This window comes from Cryptotermes secundus, unplaced genomic scaffold, assembly GCF_002891405.2.
Source record: "Cryptotermes secundus unplaced genomic scaffold, Csec_1.0 scaffold882, whole genome shotgun sequence".
Classification (NCBI taxonomy): Eukaryota; Metazoa; Arthropoda; class Insecta; order Blattodea; family Kalotermitidae; genus Cryptotermes; species Cryptotermes secundus.
The window spans coordinates 237,277-255,683 of NW_019718627.1; the positions used below are offsets into that span (position 1 = coordinate 237,277).

Here is an 18,407-nt window from a genome sequence, read left to right on the forward strand (position 1 = left end):
AGACAAACTCTGGGGTCGACCAAGCTTCCTAGCCAATGGGTACCGGTGTCTCTTCCCCCGGGGGTAAAGCGGCAGGGGCGTGAAGCTGGCCACTCACCGGCAACTAGTGTCGAGGTAAAGAAAATTTGGATATATACATCCACTCCCCCATACGCCTCCATGGCGTTGTGCTTAAGTAGTAAAGCACAGGGACAAATTTACCTTTATATTTCGTAAATAAGTTCTACTTCCACCTACAGGCGAAGGAGATGCAAAACAACATCTAGTCTAATTAACTGCTCCAGCTTTGCTATATCTGACGTCTTCTACATTTCGGTGTATCTTAATTACGCAGATTCGCATAGTACGGATTCAAGCAGGGTTAAGTCCGGAGATCTTGGCGGCCAAGGTGCTGAGCCAATCCATTCAATACACAGACTGCCGTATCTCTGGTTCGAGTAGGCCCTATCTTGACTAAAACGTAGATAGCCTCCGTCATTCTGAGCCTTTATCATGAGCCTTTTGTATAGAGGCACGTCCGCCTTCGTGTTCACGGTCAAAGAGTAAGGAGACCAAGCAACGAGCAATAATTGAGCAGGAGACAGAGCTCTGCTTCCTGCTTGAACGTTGTTGGTTGCGGGATCACTTTCGACCTTGGAGATGGAGTCAGTACGTTCCTCCGAAACTTCTGTGAAGTTCTACTGCATTACTATACCAGATGATAGCATTCTCAGCTATTTTCATATATTCTTTAATATTTGTCTTACATTTGGATCCACACAAAGGCATAAATTTTGTAGCACGTATAAGCTGTTCCTAAGCAACGGCCGCGAAACAAACAGAAAGACGTCCGTTGCTAAGCGTCAGATTCTTAATAAACCAGAATAGACGATCGTTGAACAACTCGGTAAACACTTCCTCTGCGCAATGTATACGTGCTCAAAACTATAAGTATTGTTGAGAAGCAGGGTCTTCTATGAGATCCGTGCCGAGATGCTATAAGGGAGATTGTGAATTGTCAAGTTTTCAATTAACAGTCGGGCTTCTTGAGGGTAAAATAATAATCCAAACAAAAAGCCAGCGTGAAGCTGGTGTCAAGCAGAGCTACTTCAAGCTAGTTTCATGCTTGGCTTTTTCTTCGACACTGAACATGGACTATACGGCATTGTGTTCCAAAAGATAACTCTTCAAACACTGGTCTGCGTTGGGCTACACGTTTGTCTGTGTAGACGTCATGCTCTGGAGCTGATAGGCAGCCTGTATACAGCACCTGCTGAGCACAAGGTATTGACTGATTTGAAGGAAAGCTGACGATGACGAACTGATGCTATAAATAACTCCTTATAGGAACACAAACGCCGCTAAACTCCCTTCCAACTTACAACATTTCATCAGAAATTGAACACTATTTCCAAGAATTAAGCCGCTGTTAGCAAGCCAATTGAATTATCGGATGATGTACATGAAGCGACACCCATCCAAAAGATGTCTCTATCCAAAATAAAGCCACGGTATAAATAAAAGACGTTGCATAATTAAATTTTTCATGCCAGTAAATATTAAGATTATGGCCTTCTGCAATATGATGCCATGTAGCTTAGTAGACAGGTATTGTGTCTACCAAATTACACGGCGTCATAACCTAGAAGGCTGTAATATTAGGTGGGAGAGTCAGTAAATAGGTCAAAAATTGATATATAACGTAGAACTCTTGATATTCAAGACTGAAGAAAATATTTATTTCTCGACGTATCCTCCATCAACATTGATACAAATGTCCCATCAATTTACCAGTGAGTTGAAACCCTCAGCGTAGAAGTCTTTTGACCTTTGTGTCAGCCACGTACGGGCCTCCGTTTCAACCCCTTCGTCATCAGCGAAAATTTGCTACCAACGCTGAACCACTTTACGCGACAAACACTTCCCACCGTAAACAGGAAACATTTCTTTATGAGTATCCTTTGCACTGAGTCCTTTTGCCCATAGAAACACAAAGTATGCTACTCTTCTGCAGCATATACCTCAAGCACGGTCGCCATTTTGACTACTGAAACCAGCCTCTGAATTTATGAATGCGCGTCTATCTCATGAAGCTGGACTGTGATGCTACCTAGTGATATAAACAGGAAACTTATTATATCTATTAATGTTCTTTTACTTACATTTGTAACATATTTACTTACTCTCCCTCGTAACTGTCATTCTTGCTTCGCATTCCTGGAGATCGGTTGCCTGATATTCTTGATATTCATCTGTATTTTCCGAACAATTATTTTTCCGTATGAGAAAAAATCGCCTTTGTCAAGACCTAACCCATCTTTATTATTATCATCCGGACGTCATATGCGATCATTTACAATTTCTGAGTCTGATTCGGGAGGTCCAGAGTTCAAATCTAGGAAATCGTCCACCCTGACTGATATTGTCAGTGACTTTCCGGAGTGTATCCAGGCAAATTCCGGTATGATATCTCAAATTAGGTCACGATCACTTCTCTGTACACCTTTTAGAATGTATTATTCACCAAATAAAAAAAAAACAAATTCCGTTGCTTTAGTCCGCAAGCGAACTATACCGACCGAGCGACCGCCGCTTGTCGGCAAAGTTAGTGCCACCTTTAGCGGATAGAGGGTGTCGCGTGGTCAGCGCAACGGATCCCCACGGCCGTTAATTTCGGTTTTCTAGACCGGAGCCGCTATTTCCTTGAAATAGCTTCTCAATTATCCTCACGAGGCTGAGTGGACCCCGTTCCAGACCCACTACATCTCAGAAAATCTGGTAGTGCCGGGAATTGAACCCGGACATCTGGATCTGTAGCCAGGAACTCTGACCACTAGACCACAGAGGCGGTCATAAAATGTTATATATTCAGAGCTACTAAGAATTTCCTTAACGAAAATATAAATATGCTAAAAGGAAACATGTACCATTAACAAACTTCTTTCGACATTCTGTAGTTGAAAAATAAAATATGAAAATTTTGTATAATAATCAATGCAGTCTACTACTGCAGGTAGGCAAGAGACATTTATAACGGATTTTTATCCAGTACAACTTACATGACATGACGTAATATGTTGAAACTAGCAACGCAGAGACACAAAGAGGTAAGTCTGTTGATCTGTGGCAGTTATCGGTTTGAAATAGATCTCAGCTCATTTGTTTATGAAATAAGATGAGCGCGGGAGCCGGAATAGCTCAGTCGGTTTAGCGACTGGCTACGGGCTGGACCACCGAGGGGTCGAACTTCGAGTCCCAATAGGACAAGAACTTTCTCTTCTCAATGTCGTCCAGAGAGGCTCTGGGGCCCACCGAGCCTCCTGTCCATTGAGTACAGGGGGCTCTTTCCCCGGGGGTAAAGGGACCAGGGCGCGAACCTGACCACTAACTTCCAACTAGTGCCGAGGTCAAGATATTGGGGTCTGTGCATCCACTCCCCCATACGCCTTCATAGCGCAGTGTTTAATTAGTTTATGTGCGTTCTAACACCGTGCAGTTTGGTAATTGTTCACGGAGGAAGATAAGAAAAGCAAGTAAAGTAAAGGTATCCCTGTAACAGGCCGTGAAGGCCCATAGGGTTGTGAGACGTCGAGGCTCCCATATTTTCTCTAAACAACTGGCTCACAGATGGCGGTGAGGTTGCCAGCCTTATGCTGGGCTGACCTTTACCCTCCAGGAAGATTCCTGGTACTCATTTCTGTTAGAGGCTGAGTCGACCCCAGGGCCATAGTGCGGCTGGAAGGATTAGGTAAATTGAAAAAAAAAATCCATATCATTGGGAGTCGAACACGCGACCTTCCGGCTTGTAGCATAGTGCCTCAGCCAGTTACTCTACCGCGTGCCCCCTTAATCGTACGGTGTGAAAGTGTGGGCTGTATTCGTCTGGATCAAACAGAAAGAGTGATGGACTCTTGTGGGCAATTTATTAAACCTTTGGATTGCATACAAGGCTCCGAATTTCTTCACTAGATGAGTGACTATTAGCTTCCTAAGAAGGACTCTAAATCATTGAATTGCTTGGTTTTAGGAGAGCTTTTATTCACTCGATGCACACAGAAATCGAATTAGTCTTTGTGTCGTATCTGTGGGTTGAGAGCCACATATTAAAAATCCAGCCCACTGTCAAAGTAATTAGTTAAGGAGATTTCCGTGTTTATGTGAGGGGGAGCCAAAGAAAGCTCTGTGTGTGTATGACGACCCTAATAGAGGGTGAGTGACAGACCAGAGATGACGCATAATCTAGTTCAGTTTATACAGGTGTTTCTGGTACTGGACCACAGACGTGTAATGCCAAGAAAAAGAACACGTCATTTCAGGGGGGGGGGTCTTTAATGTAGAAGCCGCAAACTAAGTGGAAAGGGGACTCTTCATCTTTACACTTATCCAGAGAAGTAACGCTGCTCTACAGATCGCTCGCCTTGGGTGTTCCGAAGTCTCGGCAAAAGAGATTGTATCCATAATTCTTTAAATAAGTAGTCTTTATCCACCAACCACTGGGGATTGTTCTTTGAGCTAAATCACTCTTTAAGCGACGCCTTACCCAGCGCTCCACGGCAACCTGAGCATATCAGCATCCGCTCGGCTCATCTGTAGGCGAGTATTCCAGCTGCATGGTCAAGGGCCTAAGACCTTCAGTTCGGGATACGACATTTGAGTGTAATACCAACCAAATTATGTGGGTGTCCGCTGAGTGAAGGAGCCATCAAGGAAGGCCTAACAAAGCAGTCAGCCCAAACTTTCATCTAACTACGTTTTATTGTGGAAGTATCCCATTCAAGTCACGGAAGGGGAACCGGTTTCCATTGACTTACTTTCTCACAAATTTGTTCAGTTCTTTCGGTTGAATTCCGGGAAAGTGTCTTGAGAGGGGCGACCTGAGTTTATTCCTCAGTAGTATATATCACTCTAAGAACATTTGTGCTTTTCCCGAAACATCTTTCACCGTACATCATTAGAGGTCTGAGTGCTTCGGGGAGGAATAGAATTTGACCCGCTATGTCAATACAATATAACACAACACAATACAATGAGTAGGAAACGTTGCGGATGAAAAGTTCTGTGTGTTCAACGAGCCGTGTAGTTTGGAGTCTTTTTGCTCCTATAATATGCTGAAAAATGAATCTAACAACTTTATAATGTTGACGCAGATATGTACAGCACTATCTGTTGATGAAGGACCCTCAGAGAGGTTTTACACTGAGTGTAAGTATAAGTGATATCTGAACCTTAAATAAGCCACACAGAAACGCGTAAGCCTACTATCAGCTTTACAGAATAGCCTCTAAAATGGACAGTATTTCATTCTGGAAGCAAAGTATCGCTACATTTGTTATAGATATTTCTTATCCTCACTCACTCACTCACTCACTCACGAGCTGAGCTCTTATTCAGAAGCCGCCAATTGTGCAGCTACTAAAGAACTTCCCCGCATTTTATGGAACTCGAAGGTTCAATGCAGTGTACACAAGAGCCCTCCACTGGTCGCTATCTTGAGCCACATAAATCCAATTCATACCATACCATCCTATCTCTCTAAGATCCATTTTAATATTGTCAACCAACCTACATCTTCGTCTTCCTAGTGGTCTCTTTCCTTCTGGCATTCCCACCAATATCATATATACATTTCTCCTTTCCCCCATTCGTGCTACATGACATGACAATCTCATCTTCCTTGACTTCATCATTCTAATTATACTTGGCGAAGAGTACAGTTTGTGAAGCTCCTCATTATGTACTTTCCTCCAACCTCTCGTCATTTAATCGCTTTTCGGTCCAAATATTCTCCTCAACACCCTGTTCTCAAACACCCTCAGTCCATGTTCCTCCCTTAATGTCAGAGACCAAGTTTCACACCCATACAGAACCAAGGAAAACTTATTCTGTTTATTCCAATCTTTACGTTTTTAGACAGCAGACGAGAAGACAAAAGTTTTCTGGACAAGATAATAGCAAGAATTACCCGAGTTCAGTCTCCTCTTAATTTCCTCCTGAATTAGGTTTTGATTTGTTACTGTCGTTCCAAAATATCTTAAATGTGCCATATTTTCGTAACATATGTTAGCTATTTTTTATCATGATTTTTCCCTGGATTCTGGTGACGTGACAGCAACATACACTTAGTTTTCTCTGTGTTTACTTCTAGATCAACCTCCTTACCAGGGTCAATTAAAGTTTGTGTGTTTTTCTTTATGGTATCTATATTATTACCCAGTTGATTCGTATCATTAGCACAGACCGCCAGCTGATGTGTTCCATTTCGGTGACGAGACAGCAACATATACTTAGTTTTCTCCGTGTTTTTCTTTATGGTATTTCGATTATCACCCAGTACATTCACATCATCAACACATACAAATAGCTGATGTGTTCCATTTAGTTTCAGTCCCACATGGTTTTCCTGGACCTTCATAATGGCATATTCCAAAGGAAAGTTGAAAAGCAGTGGCGATAAAGCAGCTCCTTGTTTTAGACCATTCTGAATAGTTCCAGAAGATATTACGCTTAAAAATGAAGTTCTTAAACAAATGATTAAATATCTAAATATCGTGCAGTAGGTTAAATTATATTGTTGTTACGAAAGTCGACAATTGGTGCTCGCGGATATTAGTACATTACAGAAACCAAACCAAATATAATTATACTGCCAATAATCTGTTCTTCTGGAACTGAGAACCGCAATGCAGTCATTATCAGATGCAATGCCTAGGATAAGGGCACACGAGCGTTATTTCGCCTCTGTGAGCGGACGTGAAAATCACTTGCGATATGCATTTCCCACGGATCAAAGGTCGTGGCCATACGAACGTGAAATTAGCCGACGTGTTCGTAACCGGGTTTCGTTCTCACGGTCTCCAGCAGTCGAATGCATAGTGTTCCATTTTATCTGCGTGAATTTCTCTGCCTAGCGTGACAAAACTCTTCCATTTGTGTGCACTTTCCGATGTGCAGATCGTCTGGGAAATTCCTTCCAATAAGCTGAATTTTATAAACAATGAAACAGCGACAAGCGAAATGATGTACCTATGAGAGAACTTGAAAATTGTTATATGCTACCTCTTTAGATGTGCATGAAATATACACTAGGGCTCGCGGTAGCGTAGTTGGTTGAGATAATATGCTATAAGCAGGAAGATCGCAGGTTCGATCTCGGATGAGGTAATTTAATTTGTCAATTGACCTAATCCTTCCAAAGAGCCGGTGAAGCGCAGTCGGTATAGCGACTGGCTACGGGCTGGACGACAGAGAGGTTGGAATTCGAGTCTCGGTAGGGTCAAGAATTTTCTTTTCTCCAAGTTGTCCAGACCGATTATGGGGTCAACATAACCTCCTATCTATCCAATGGGTACCGTGGGCTTTCCTCCGGGGGTAAAGCGGCCGGGGTGTGAAGATGACCACTCACCTCCAGCTAGTGCCGAGGTCAAGAAAATGTGGATCTATACATCCACTCCTTCATACGCCTCTATGGCGTAGTGCTTAATTGGTTAAGCACAGGTATAACTTTATCCTTTTACCTTTCACATAATCCTTCCAGCCGCACTATGGCACTAGACCTCTAACAGAAATGAGTACCCGGAATCTGTGTAAACAGCGGCCGGCGCTTAAGACTGACAACCTCACCACCAAGTCTGAGCCAGTTGTCTAGGAAATGTGGAAGCCCTATCTCTTTCCTTTTTTGAAGTATATACAACTTTACATTCAATGTCCTTTCAGAAATTAACGGACGAAGCCTCCCTTTTTCTTCGCTTTCATTTATCTTGGATATAAAAGACGAGATAAACAAGCTTCATCTACGAAATCGATCGCTATCTGCGTAGAGCATATTTACTGCCGTAGCAGGAAAAGAACCCTGTACGGATGTGAAGAAACCGATCCTATGGTCACCGAGTCGCTTTGCCTCCATATATGTTTTTGGCGCCCTCACACGAACGATAAAATATGCTCGTGGGGTGTTAGACATGTACCATCATGATGGGATTCTTCTGAAATTTGGCAGTAGTAGTTATTTCAAACTAGGCACAATGTTTATATTAGCGTGAGTCGAAATGCAGACCACGACGATAAACTTGCATTCCTTTATTCATTTATGGTTTATTTACCGATATTTCTAATGGTTAAGAGAGTCTAATAAAAAGATTAGTGAATAAAGAATAGGGAACTATGTGAAAGAAAGTGGTAGTTGCCTAACAAATGCTCCTATCCCAGCATTTAACTCCATGGACAGAGGAAAAAGTGGAATTGATTATCAAATGCGTAGCATAATATTTCTGTTAGAGTTGCTCAGTTTAGTTACTTAAACAAGAGCGGTTAGTCGCTGGCTTCCCACCGCGGCGGTCCGGATTCGATCCCGGGTTTGGTCAAGTGGGATTTGTGCTGGACAAAGTGGCGCTGGGGCAGGTTTTCTCTGAGTACTTCGGTTTCCCCTGCCAATCTTTATTCCACCAATTGCTCCACAATCACCCTCACCTATCATCCTGGGCTGGTACAACAGGCCAGAAGTGGCCCTTCTGGAGGAGCCGCCAATTCTGCAGCTACTCAAGAATTTTCCAGCATTTTATGGAACCTGAAGGTTAATTACCGTGTTCACAAGAGCCCTCCACTGGTCGCTATCTTGCGCCACATAAATCCAATTCATACCATCCCATCCTATCTCTCTAAGATCCATTCTAATATTGTCCACCCACCTACGCCTTGGTCTTCCCTGTGGTCTCTTTCCTTCTGGCTTTCCCACCAATATCCTATACGCAATCCTCGTCTCCCCCATTCGTGCTACATGCCCTGCCCATCTCATCCTCCTTGACTTGATCATTCTAATTATACTTGGAGAAGAGTACAAGTTATGAAGCTCCTCTTTATGCAGTTTTCTCCAACCTGCTGTCACTTCATCTCTCCTCGGTCCAAACATTCTCCTCTACAGCCTGTTCTCAAATACCCCCAGTCTATGTTCCTCCCTTAATGTCAGAGACCAAGTTTCACACCCATACAGAACCACAGGCAAAATTATAGTTTTTGTATATTTTAATTTTTATGTTTTTAGACAACAGACGAGAAGACGAAAGGTTCTGGACTGAGAAGACAGAATTCTTCATAACCGCTCCGCAAGAAACTCAAATGCTACAAACGTTTGTAGTATTCCCCAATACCAAATTTCTTGAAAATCTGTTCAGCTTTTTATTTTCTTTAAGTTTTCATATGCGGACAAACGGACAGTCATATTGTGATATGTAGGCCGTGTCTAGGAAACAACTCAGTAAAAAACACGCTTCCTTGGATACGAACAGGCAACAAACACTTTCCGTGGATACCGTCAACCTACATAAGCTGCCATGCAGAGAAGATTCGTTCAAGATTTTGCGTGTCATCCTTGAACAAAGCCCGCATTGACAGAGAACTTGTGGGTAGTGCAAAAAGGAAGAATTTTCAATAACATGTTATATGTGTGAAATACACTCTTGAGCAAAAGCCAAGCAAATTCGTAAAAGACAAACCCATCTTCTCGTAAGAGAGGATGTTACATAAGAACTATTACCGCAGGAGTTCAGTTGGGGGGGGGGTTATCGCTGGTCGTGAGCCTCAAGGGTCCTGGCGCCTATATGAACTGACTAGAGGTAAACCTCCAGTCGTAAAGTAACTCTGACTTGATTCATTCATTCTTAAATTATTCTTCTTTCGTCAGTCGTACATGAGATGTCATTCGCAGCAGAAGACAGACTAGAAGAAGAGCCAGTCGCAGTCCAGTCAGAATGGAGCCAGTCTAAAGTTTCGGTCACACAGAGCGCTATGTACGCGACGCACGCTACGTACGCTATGTTCGCTATACGAACAGAAAAATATCTCCCTTTATTGCCAATGTGACTGGCCACACAGACTTCCGTACGCTACGTACGCCATGTTCCCTATGTTAGCTGCGTCGCAGAGTGTACACAGCGTACGTAGCGAACATAGCGTAGCGCTCTGTGTGGCCGAACCTTAAGGCAGTCGATGACTGTGAGCTGTCGTAATTGACTGCGATTAAGAGTGACTGTAAAGGCGTCAATAAATCCAATCCAGAGCCCGTTATTATTAGTCACGGAGCCATAAACTCGCGGTAATAGAAAGAGACAGATGTGATGATACTAATAGGTTACTACTGCGGTAACTGCTTATTACTACAGTATTAACCTATTAGTATCATTACATGGATGCCGCCACGTACAAAATCCTAAGCTTCAATCGAAGCGCGGGATTGCTGACAGGTTAATCAAAAGGGGAAGCACAATAGGCCACGGTAGGTCGCGGTGCAAGGGCCGAAAAGGCCTACCCCTCATACATTCATTCATTCACTCAACTGCTTCTTATGGACGCGACAAAAATGTCGGGATAGATGGTCTACGAACCGGAATTTGAAACTTGTATCTTCCGAATACGAAACAGGAATGAACTCTTAGTGGCATCAACATAAGAAAGGCTTCTTCCGATGCATTACTTCCGTTACATGCTATTAAAATTGAATTAGTTTTGCGGTATAATTAGCCGGTCCCAACTAAACACGAAAGAAAATGTCGAATAGATAACCCCTGAACATTTACTACGGCGAGCATGCCATTACAATCCTGTAGAAACACGTGAGCTTAGGAACGGCTGGAAGAAACTGTTAAGTTAGCCTCGGAACAAGATTTGGGCCCAATCCAAATCACGACAGAAGAAGACTAAGAACAAAATGATTGAATAAATGCAGGGCTGTTCATTCTATATGTGTTGTCCATCCGTTTCAGAATGTGTTGGAGATGTGTGTAGTTGTCACCATGAGATGGGGCTGCCCAAACCAACCGGGGTGATGGCTCATACTGTAGGGCCACGAAATATAAATGCCAGCTGGAACCTCTCTCCACCAGGAACAGCCGAAGCTGCGTCCCTTGTTAATGTAACAAAGTTCATCATATAGTAAGTACCACTTGTAGCGTGATATCCATGAGACCTGTTGCTGTTTATCACGTGATTACGAACATACTTCGACAACAGAAAACACGGCATGCAAAATTATTGGGAGGGGTGGGAGGGAACGTGAGAGATCTATTATCTAAATTATAACCCATTTCTCGCCTCGTACATCCTCCACAGCTTTCATGAATTAATCTTTTTTCCAATACTATATTCTTCATGCATATTTGGAAACAAAATAGGACATGACGAGTTCTGTCTCCTGCGACGTGAAACCGTGTAGTGTAGTAAATATTGCTAGGCAACGACCGCGAAGTAAGCGGCTATGCAATAGCCGTTGCTAGGTAATGGCCTGTAAAAAGCAACAGAGAAATTATGTTTTCTGCGCGGCCTTCGTCGATGGCTACGCACGTAAAAAAGGCACAGCAACAGAGGAATAGTGTTTTCTGTGAGGTCCGTTCCGATATGTTATTAAGCAGGAAGAGTTAGGGAAGGCACGCAACAGCAACCACGGGCACCGTAGATATATGTTAAAAGCTTCAGGCCTCCCGTAGACCAGAATGCACCACAAAAGGAAATTCTAAGAACAGATATCAGTACACGCTCACAGTTCGACTAACAATGATACATTGAAAGTCACCACTGTAGTGCAACAGAACATCACAGAGCGTAGTGAAGCTGTGTCAGAAAAAGACAAATTAGTGATCATTACAAAATTGGTACTTAATTTAATGCAACAAAATGGCTGCTAGAATTCATAGGCCGCTCAAGGTCATAGCATTTAATGCAAATGCCATTTGGAGTCAGCGCTATGAGCTCAGTAAACAGCTGCAACGCTTGCATACAGATATGGGGCTTCTCTCAGAGACACAGCTCAAACCCAATGAGCTTTATTCCAAATTATCACTTTTATCAGACTGACAGCTTCCCGAGAAAAACATGCATTCTCCATAACCATGCAGGCCTATGTTACATGTGCGATACATACGCTTGACAAAGGCGAAACCCCTGCACAATAGACAAACCCATCCTCTCGTCAGAGAATGCGTTACATATGGACTAGGACCGCATTGGTTCAGTCGCCAAGATGAACTGATTGGCGGTAAACCGCCAGGCGTGAAGTAACCATTGACTGACAGAGTTAGTGCAGTGGAGTGAGTTGGTTGGTGAGTGAGTACATTGTTCAGAGGACTCCTGCAGTTCGGTCGTTGTGAGCTGTTGCTGTGAGAAGCCGGCAGCTGAAGCATGGGGACAATTATGGAACCCAGAAGAAGGGGAACGTCCGCAGTTGGAACCCATTACCAGGCAACGACTGTTGAAGACGCAGCAGACTAAGAAGATTTAGTGCGTGCTGTAGTGAACTGCAGAGTGTGTGAATTGGCGATAGCGCTATACGAGTAGTTACTTGTAGTTATGATCTGTAAGTGTTCAAGAAATCCAATTACCAATCCAAACCCCGTCCATAGTCACACACCATACGCGTGACAATACTGTGACATGACGCCTGAAAGCCGGAATAGGGGAACCACAGCAGGCATCCAATGCTAGGCAACGGCTCGGTAAACACATTCAAGTGTCAACGAATATGCCAACAACAATCTGAGAACTATCGTTTCCATGAAAAGGTGGTGTGTATAAGGATTCACTAAAACCAATTCATCCAATCCAAAACCGATATAAAATTCACGCACCCTTAAAACATGACAATGTTAAAGAGGTTTCGGAGGAATGTAAACTAATTGCATATACAGGATTGAAGAATAAGACAAACTCAGATACTATTTGCTTGTTTCTTTTTTTGGTTTACTTCGACCCTTAAATTAAAAGTATCACATTCCTTCGCAACATCGCTAAATTTCTTCATATTTCACGGCGTTACATTTCGGAAGACAGTACTCTGCATGGTCACTGCCATGATGACTTAATATATCAGAATAAGTATCCAGCCTTCTAACTAGCGTCAATTAAAGTTTGTGTGTTTTTCTTTATGGTATCTACATTATCATCCAGTAGATTCACATCATCAGCATAGACCAACAGCTGATGTGTCCCATTTAATTACAGTCTAATCCGGTTTTCCTGGACCTTCCTAATGACATATTCTAAAGCATAGTTGAAAAACAGTGGCGATAAAGCATCTTCTTCTTTTAGATCATTCTGGATAAGGAAATTATCGACAAATGTTTATCTATGAAGACTTTACTATACATTTTGGTTAAACTCTATGGGAATACTGTACAATTCATAATTGAATCACAGGCTTTCTTCTACGAATAACAAAAATTATATTTGTTTGAAAAAAATTGGTCTAAAAATCTCTGTCATAAAAACACTGGCTAAATGAGCAACTTAGAACCCTTCATAATGAGAAACTCCACGTTTTATTGTTAAGAAAGTGAAATTTATGAGGGTACAGCAGACTGATGCCAAGCTAAGGGCGATATAAAGTGCAAATAGAATTTGGTGAAAGCAACTCTTAGAAAAGAGCTGCTTCAAAAATGGCAACAAAGAAGGGATATTAATGCTATGAGATATTTCAAGGATGGAAAGTATATGTAACTGGCTGAGAATCATGTCCAAGATTCAAGAGTTGTTGTACCTTCAAATTCTGCTACCAGAAAGTTTTTGGTTATTTGGCAATTTACTTATAAATCACACATATGAAACAAATAAAACTTTGCCTATGGTTCAAGATTAGATGTATAAAAGGAGCAGAAATACACATCCGTTCTTAACACTCACTAGAGGATGAGGTTCACTACATGGTATGTTTTCCCTTTCCTGTGAGGATACATCCCTTGATATCCACTCTACTGGATGACCAAAACAGCATCTCTATATAATTATAATGAAGGCAAACATTCCAGTGACACCCCCAAGAACTGAACCGTGCCATCAAGCCAATATTCATCCACTTTGACTAATCTAAGAAGACTACTAGCATTTCTCTAAGATGTTAATACCCTTAGATTTAGTACTGTGCGTCCACATCCTCAGCATTCTAACTGAAAACTGTCTTGGGTTTTATTTTTATTTCGAAATGATTAAGAATAAGCTTGTGTATATGACAGACATATAAAGCAGATCATTGTCTATTTATACTATAGGTGAACTGAAAACTAAATCGTGCTTTTTCAAAGTTCTCTATCCACATGGAGTTCAGAAATTTGGTTAACTGTTCAAGGGATACTAAGCACAAAAAAAGTTAGAGAAATGTTGATGTATCTAATTAAAACTGAACAGAGTAGTGTGTTTTAATCAGATTTGCTGATAATTAAATTAGAGACTGTTTATGTTCACACAGTACATAAATTCAGAGACTTGTACTATGAAACCAATTATTATGTGGTCTCACAATAATTCTGCTTCATACTTGTAATTGGAAGAGAAGTTTCGAAGTTTGTTATGTCTGATATATACAGATACAGTAACCACAAGGAGTCTGATCTAATGAATATAACCTATTTTCATAACATGTTATCATGCTTATGTTAAATTTAACAGAGTTTTCACATATCTACCAATAACATAAAAAAAGATAGTGGCAGTATTATCGTATTACAGTCCTCTGAGCAAAATTAGGCAAAGTTTCCCGCCCAAGTAATTTCCAATTCCTCCGGTAGATGGGCAAGTATTGAGGACCACTGCCAGAGAGGGCCAACCTCGCTGGCAGAATGGGGCTGATAGCGAGCACCAGTACTGGAAGGGCATGGCGAGTGGTACAATACTTAAAGGGGGACGCACAATAGATTAACAACTAGTCGCAGTGCATGGGGAAACCCACCCCCTCCAAAAATAATAATAACAATAATAATAATTTTATTACAGTGATATAAAAAGAAAATAATAAGAGAACAACAGAAACATGTTATATTTGCAACCAAGACAAAAAGAACTTCAATTAAATACATGCACCAATAGGAGCAAACTAATTCTTAACATAGTTCTGAACACACCCACCTAACATCATCTGGCCACTGAAGTGTACCATGCCCATCAACATTAATTTTCAAGAAACGGGGTTTGAAGTTAGGAAATCAGCTGCAGTTTAAATGTTACTTACAATTAAATTCATTCAGAATCATCACTCTTTCAAGGGCGGTAAACCCTTTGTGGGAACCTCCCACATTCTAACACGCAGCTTTGCCGGTCTAACAGACAACATTCAACTTCTGCTCAAGCCAAGTCAATGTCACTTTGTGACCACCTGTCATATTTATACAGCACTCGCTCCCCGGCCCTCCTGGCAATCATCCTGCCCGCTCATAACCACTCAGCGACCATAAAAGAAGGCCCACACTACTACTAGCACAAGCACGGCCCTTGAACAACACATGTGTATATATATATATATATATACATATATTTTGAGACAGTTTCCCAGCCATTCTGGACAGTTGAGAACAATATATACAACTGTTTTAGTTTTACGTGGTTCGCTCTTAGAACATCGACATCCCACACCATAAAAGAATAAGGAGATAGTGCAATGAAATACAGTGGAACCTCGCTTAATGAGCATAATTCGTTCCAGAATCTTACTCGTAATGCGAAACACTCGTTAAGCGAAACAATTTTTCCCATATAAATTAATGTAAAATATGATAGTGTATTCCATGCCGAAAAAATACTCAAAAAATTTTATGTATAACGTTTATTCAAAGAAAATTATATATACATTGTTAAGGAGCATGAATCATCTTCATCTTTTCTTCTATGTGGAATGAGCCAACCTGGAATGCGAATTCGGTTTGCAGAAAACAAAAATAGTCGAAATAATTAGTTTATTATTTATGATACATATCTAATTCTTTTTTACTAGAAAGCTGTCTAGAGACATTTCTTTTTGCTGACACTTCAAAATTTGGTGAAAATGCAACACAGTAGTATCATTAAATAAATTTGTAGCGCTTTTCAATGATTTCATGTTTCATTTCTATGGTTATTTTTATTCACTTATGGCTGTTTTTGCAGCCTTTTCTTCGGGAACATCTTTGCAAGGGTTATTAAACTTTGCACAAAAAAAATCACACATAATATGTCTGAACACAAGTTGGGAAAAGTGTGTGATCACAAGCGACACTAAGACGCTAGCGGAACGAGTGCTAAACACAGACTGATGTAGCAAGCACACAATCTGGAACTTCCCGTTTCATCCTTCATTATGCGAAATGTTGCTCGTTAAGCGAGTCATTTTTTTACAATTTGTTTTGCTCGTTATGCGAATAACTCATTATGAGAGGTGCTTGTTAAGCGAGGTTCCACTGTATAGTGAATCAGAAAGTGCATTATATCAGTTTTTCCCAGTGCTCAAGTGGCAATACACAGCATCATCCAAACTAAAGCATTACTTACAGTACAGTAAAGCATCCTGCTGCCTGCTTCATGCTGGTTTCTTGCTTGGCTTACTCTTCAAACTTGAAGATGGAGGTCACATGTCCCTCTGAAACATCAGTTAATATTTGATGGACTGTATGGCATTATGTACCACAAGCTTAAGTAAGTAAGTAAGTAAGGGGTGAAAAATACTGTTGCGAAGTATGAACTACAATTACCTGTAATGGTTCTCACCTGTGACATTTCCATAGAGTGAATTAACAGTCACTCACCTGGTCAAGATAATTAATATTTTCATGAACCCCAAGCTTAAGGACTGTGTTCATAAGAGCCTCGAAACCAGCATTATATTCCAAAAGACAGAATTATTCATAACCACCACTGTGAAAATATCAAATTTATAATAACTATATATACATCCAAATTATTTTGAAACAATGCTGCCTGTGTTTCAAGAGTAATAGCTTTTTGGCTGTGACTTCTTGTAGTCTGGTAAAAGTTCACCAGTGTCTCATAGGAACTTGCAGCCTTCAGCTTGAGGGTTGAATGTATGCTATGCAAGCAATGAGCAAGGAGCAAGGAGCTGGTTCAACTAAAAGCTTCCTCCAGAACATTGGTGAAATTCTACCAGATTACATGGTGTCACATCTCAAAAGATAGTATTACCATAGTCATCACTGAGAGAACCTCAAATCAAACAATTACCTGTGTTTATTTCCAGTTTTGGCCATCAGGTGCTTAAGGATTGGAAGATATTTAATATGACTCCTGTAGGTGATATGAAGTACACACAAAATGGAGACATCAAGTCCCACCACAGTTTGCTCATTGAGGCACCATATGAGCTCAGACCAAATGTGACATACATGATCAATGTATTTGTCATAGACAATCGAGGCTGCAAAGGACCTGGAACAAATTATACATTCACAAGTGAGTTGAATTTCCCTCAATCAGCAAAAGAGTTAGCTCATGTAGTAACATTTTGTATTTGCATTTGGAAGGTGACAGAAGTCAGTCTCATTTAGTTTGACTCTTGGCTGGGAAACCAACTATATTGACTGATGTTTTTCATCTCTTCCCTTGGTACCTTCAGACAAATGCCAGAATAGTACCTCAAATTAAGCAATGACCACTTCATTCCACACATTTTCCAGTTAATTATTAATTGATAATTCTACAAATGCTAGAGAGGAGCAGAGGTAAGTAGAGCATAATTTCATATAGTACAGTAAAGTACAGTACGGAGATTGGATAGTGTAGTCGGTATAGCAACTGGCTATTGGCTGGATGTCGGAGTTCGAGTCCTGGTAGGATCAATTTTTTTCTTCTCCAAATCGTCCAGACCGGCTCTGGGGTCCACCCAACCTCTTATCCAATGGGTACTTGGGAGGGGGTTCTTCGGGAGTAAAGCGGCCAGGGAGTGAAACTGACCACTCACCTCCAGCTAGGGCCAAACTCAAGAAAATGTGGATCTATACATCTACTTCCCCATACGCCTTCATTGTGTAGTGTTTATTAGTTAAGCACAGGGAAAACTTTACCTTTACCTTACAGTAAAGTATAGTAGAGTACAGTATAATGTAGTGTAGCATAATATGGTGAGGTATGCAGTATATAACATAGTTATCCTCAGATAAACCATTAACAAATATAGAGAAGAGAAATTGGAAATAAATGTATTTCAAATTTAAGCCTTTCATGACAATTTCTTTCTACACCATTGCATTTTTGTTTTACTATTATCAAATTTGAAGCGCAAGTTATTCAATAGTGCTTACCTATTTGTTCCTTTGAGAAAAGATCATTAATATGGATCATAAACTTGTGAATTATTTCCGTTCAGTGAGTTAAATAATGTGTGTACCTCATAATGTTGCACACAAAATTACCAACAGAGTCATTTGAAGTTTATTAATCTTAATGAATGTGAGAATAACGAATTTTAAATCAGCGAAACTCTTGCATAATTAGTTGCAATAAAATATGTGGAAGGGTTTATGGGATACATGGAAAACTTCATTTATATCTTTGTGCAAACTAGGGTGAAAAATATGGCTGAAAATTGAAACCGCCAAACAATTCTTGGTGGAAGTCTCACATATCAAATATAAATTGTATATGTGGTAAGGTTTATGGGATACACCGAAGAGTCAACTTATGGCAAACTC

At 41.0% G+C, this 18,407-nt stretch overlaps 1 protein-coding gene and 1 long non-coding RNA gene across 2 annotated transcripts in view; one reads left to right on the plus strand and one right to left on the minus strand.

Moving 5' to 3' along the window:
- LOC117282185 overlaps positions 1 to 17,026 on the minus strand; it is a 245,528-nt gene extending 228,502 nt beyond the window's left edge. Inside the window, exons 1-2 of the long non-coding RNA XR_004512836.1 lie at positions 16,942 to 17,026; positions 16,255 to 16,342 (exon numbers count right to left, since the gene is read on the minus strand). This is a non-coding gene — a long non-coding RNA (uncharacterized LOC117282185). The remainder of the gene's footprint in view (positions 1 to 16,254; positions 16,343 to 16,941) is intronic.
- The window catches only part of LOC111862492 (angiopoietin-1 receptor), a 259,584-nt gene that overhangs the window by 225,170 nt on the left and 16,007 nt on the right, over positions 1 to 18,407 (plus strand). Inside the window, exons 7-8 of the mRNA XM_033750790.1 lie at positions 10,734 to 10,902; positions 16,958 to 17,169. Coding sequence (XP_033606681.1) covers positions 10,734 to 10,902; positions 16,958 to 17,169 — 381 coding nt within the window. The remainder of the gene's footprint in view (positions 1 to 10,733; positions 10,903 to 16,957; positions 17,170 to 18,407) is intronic.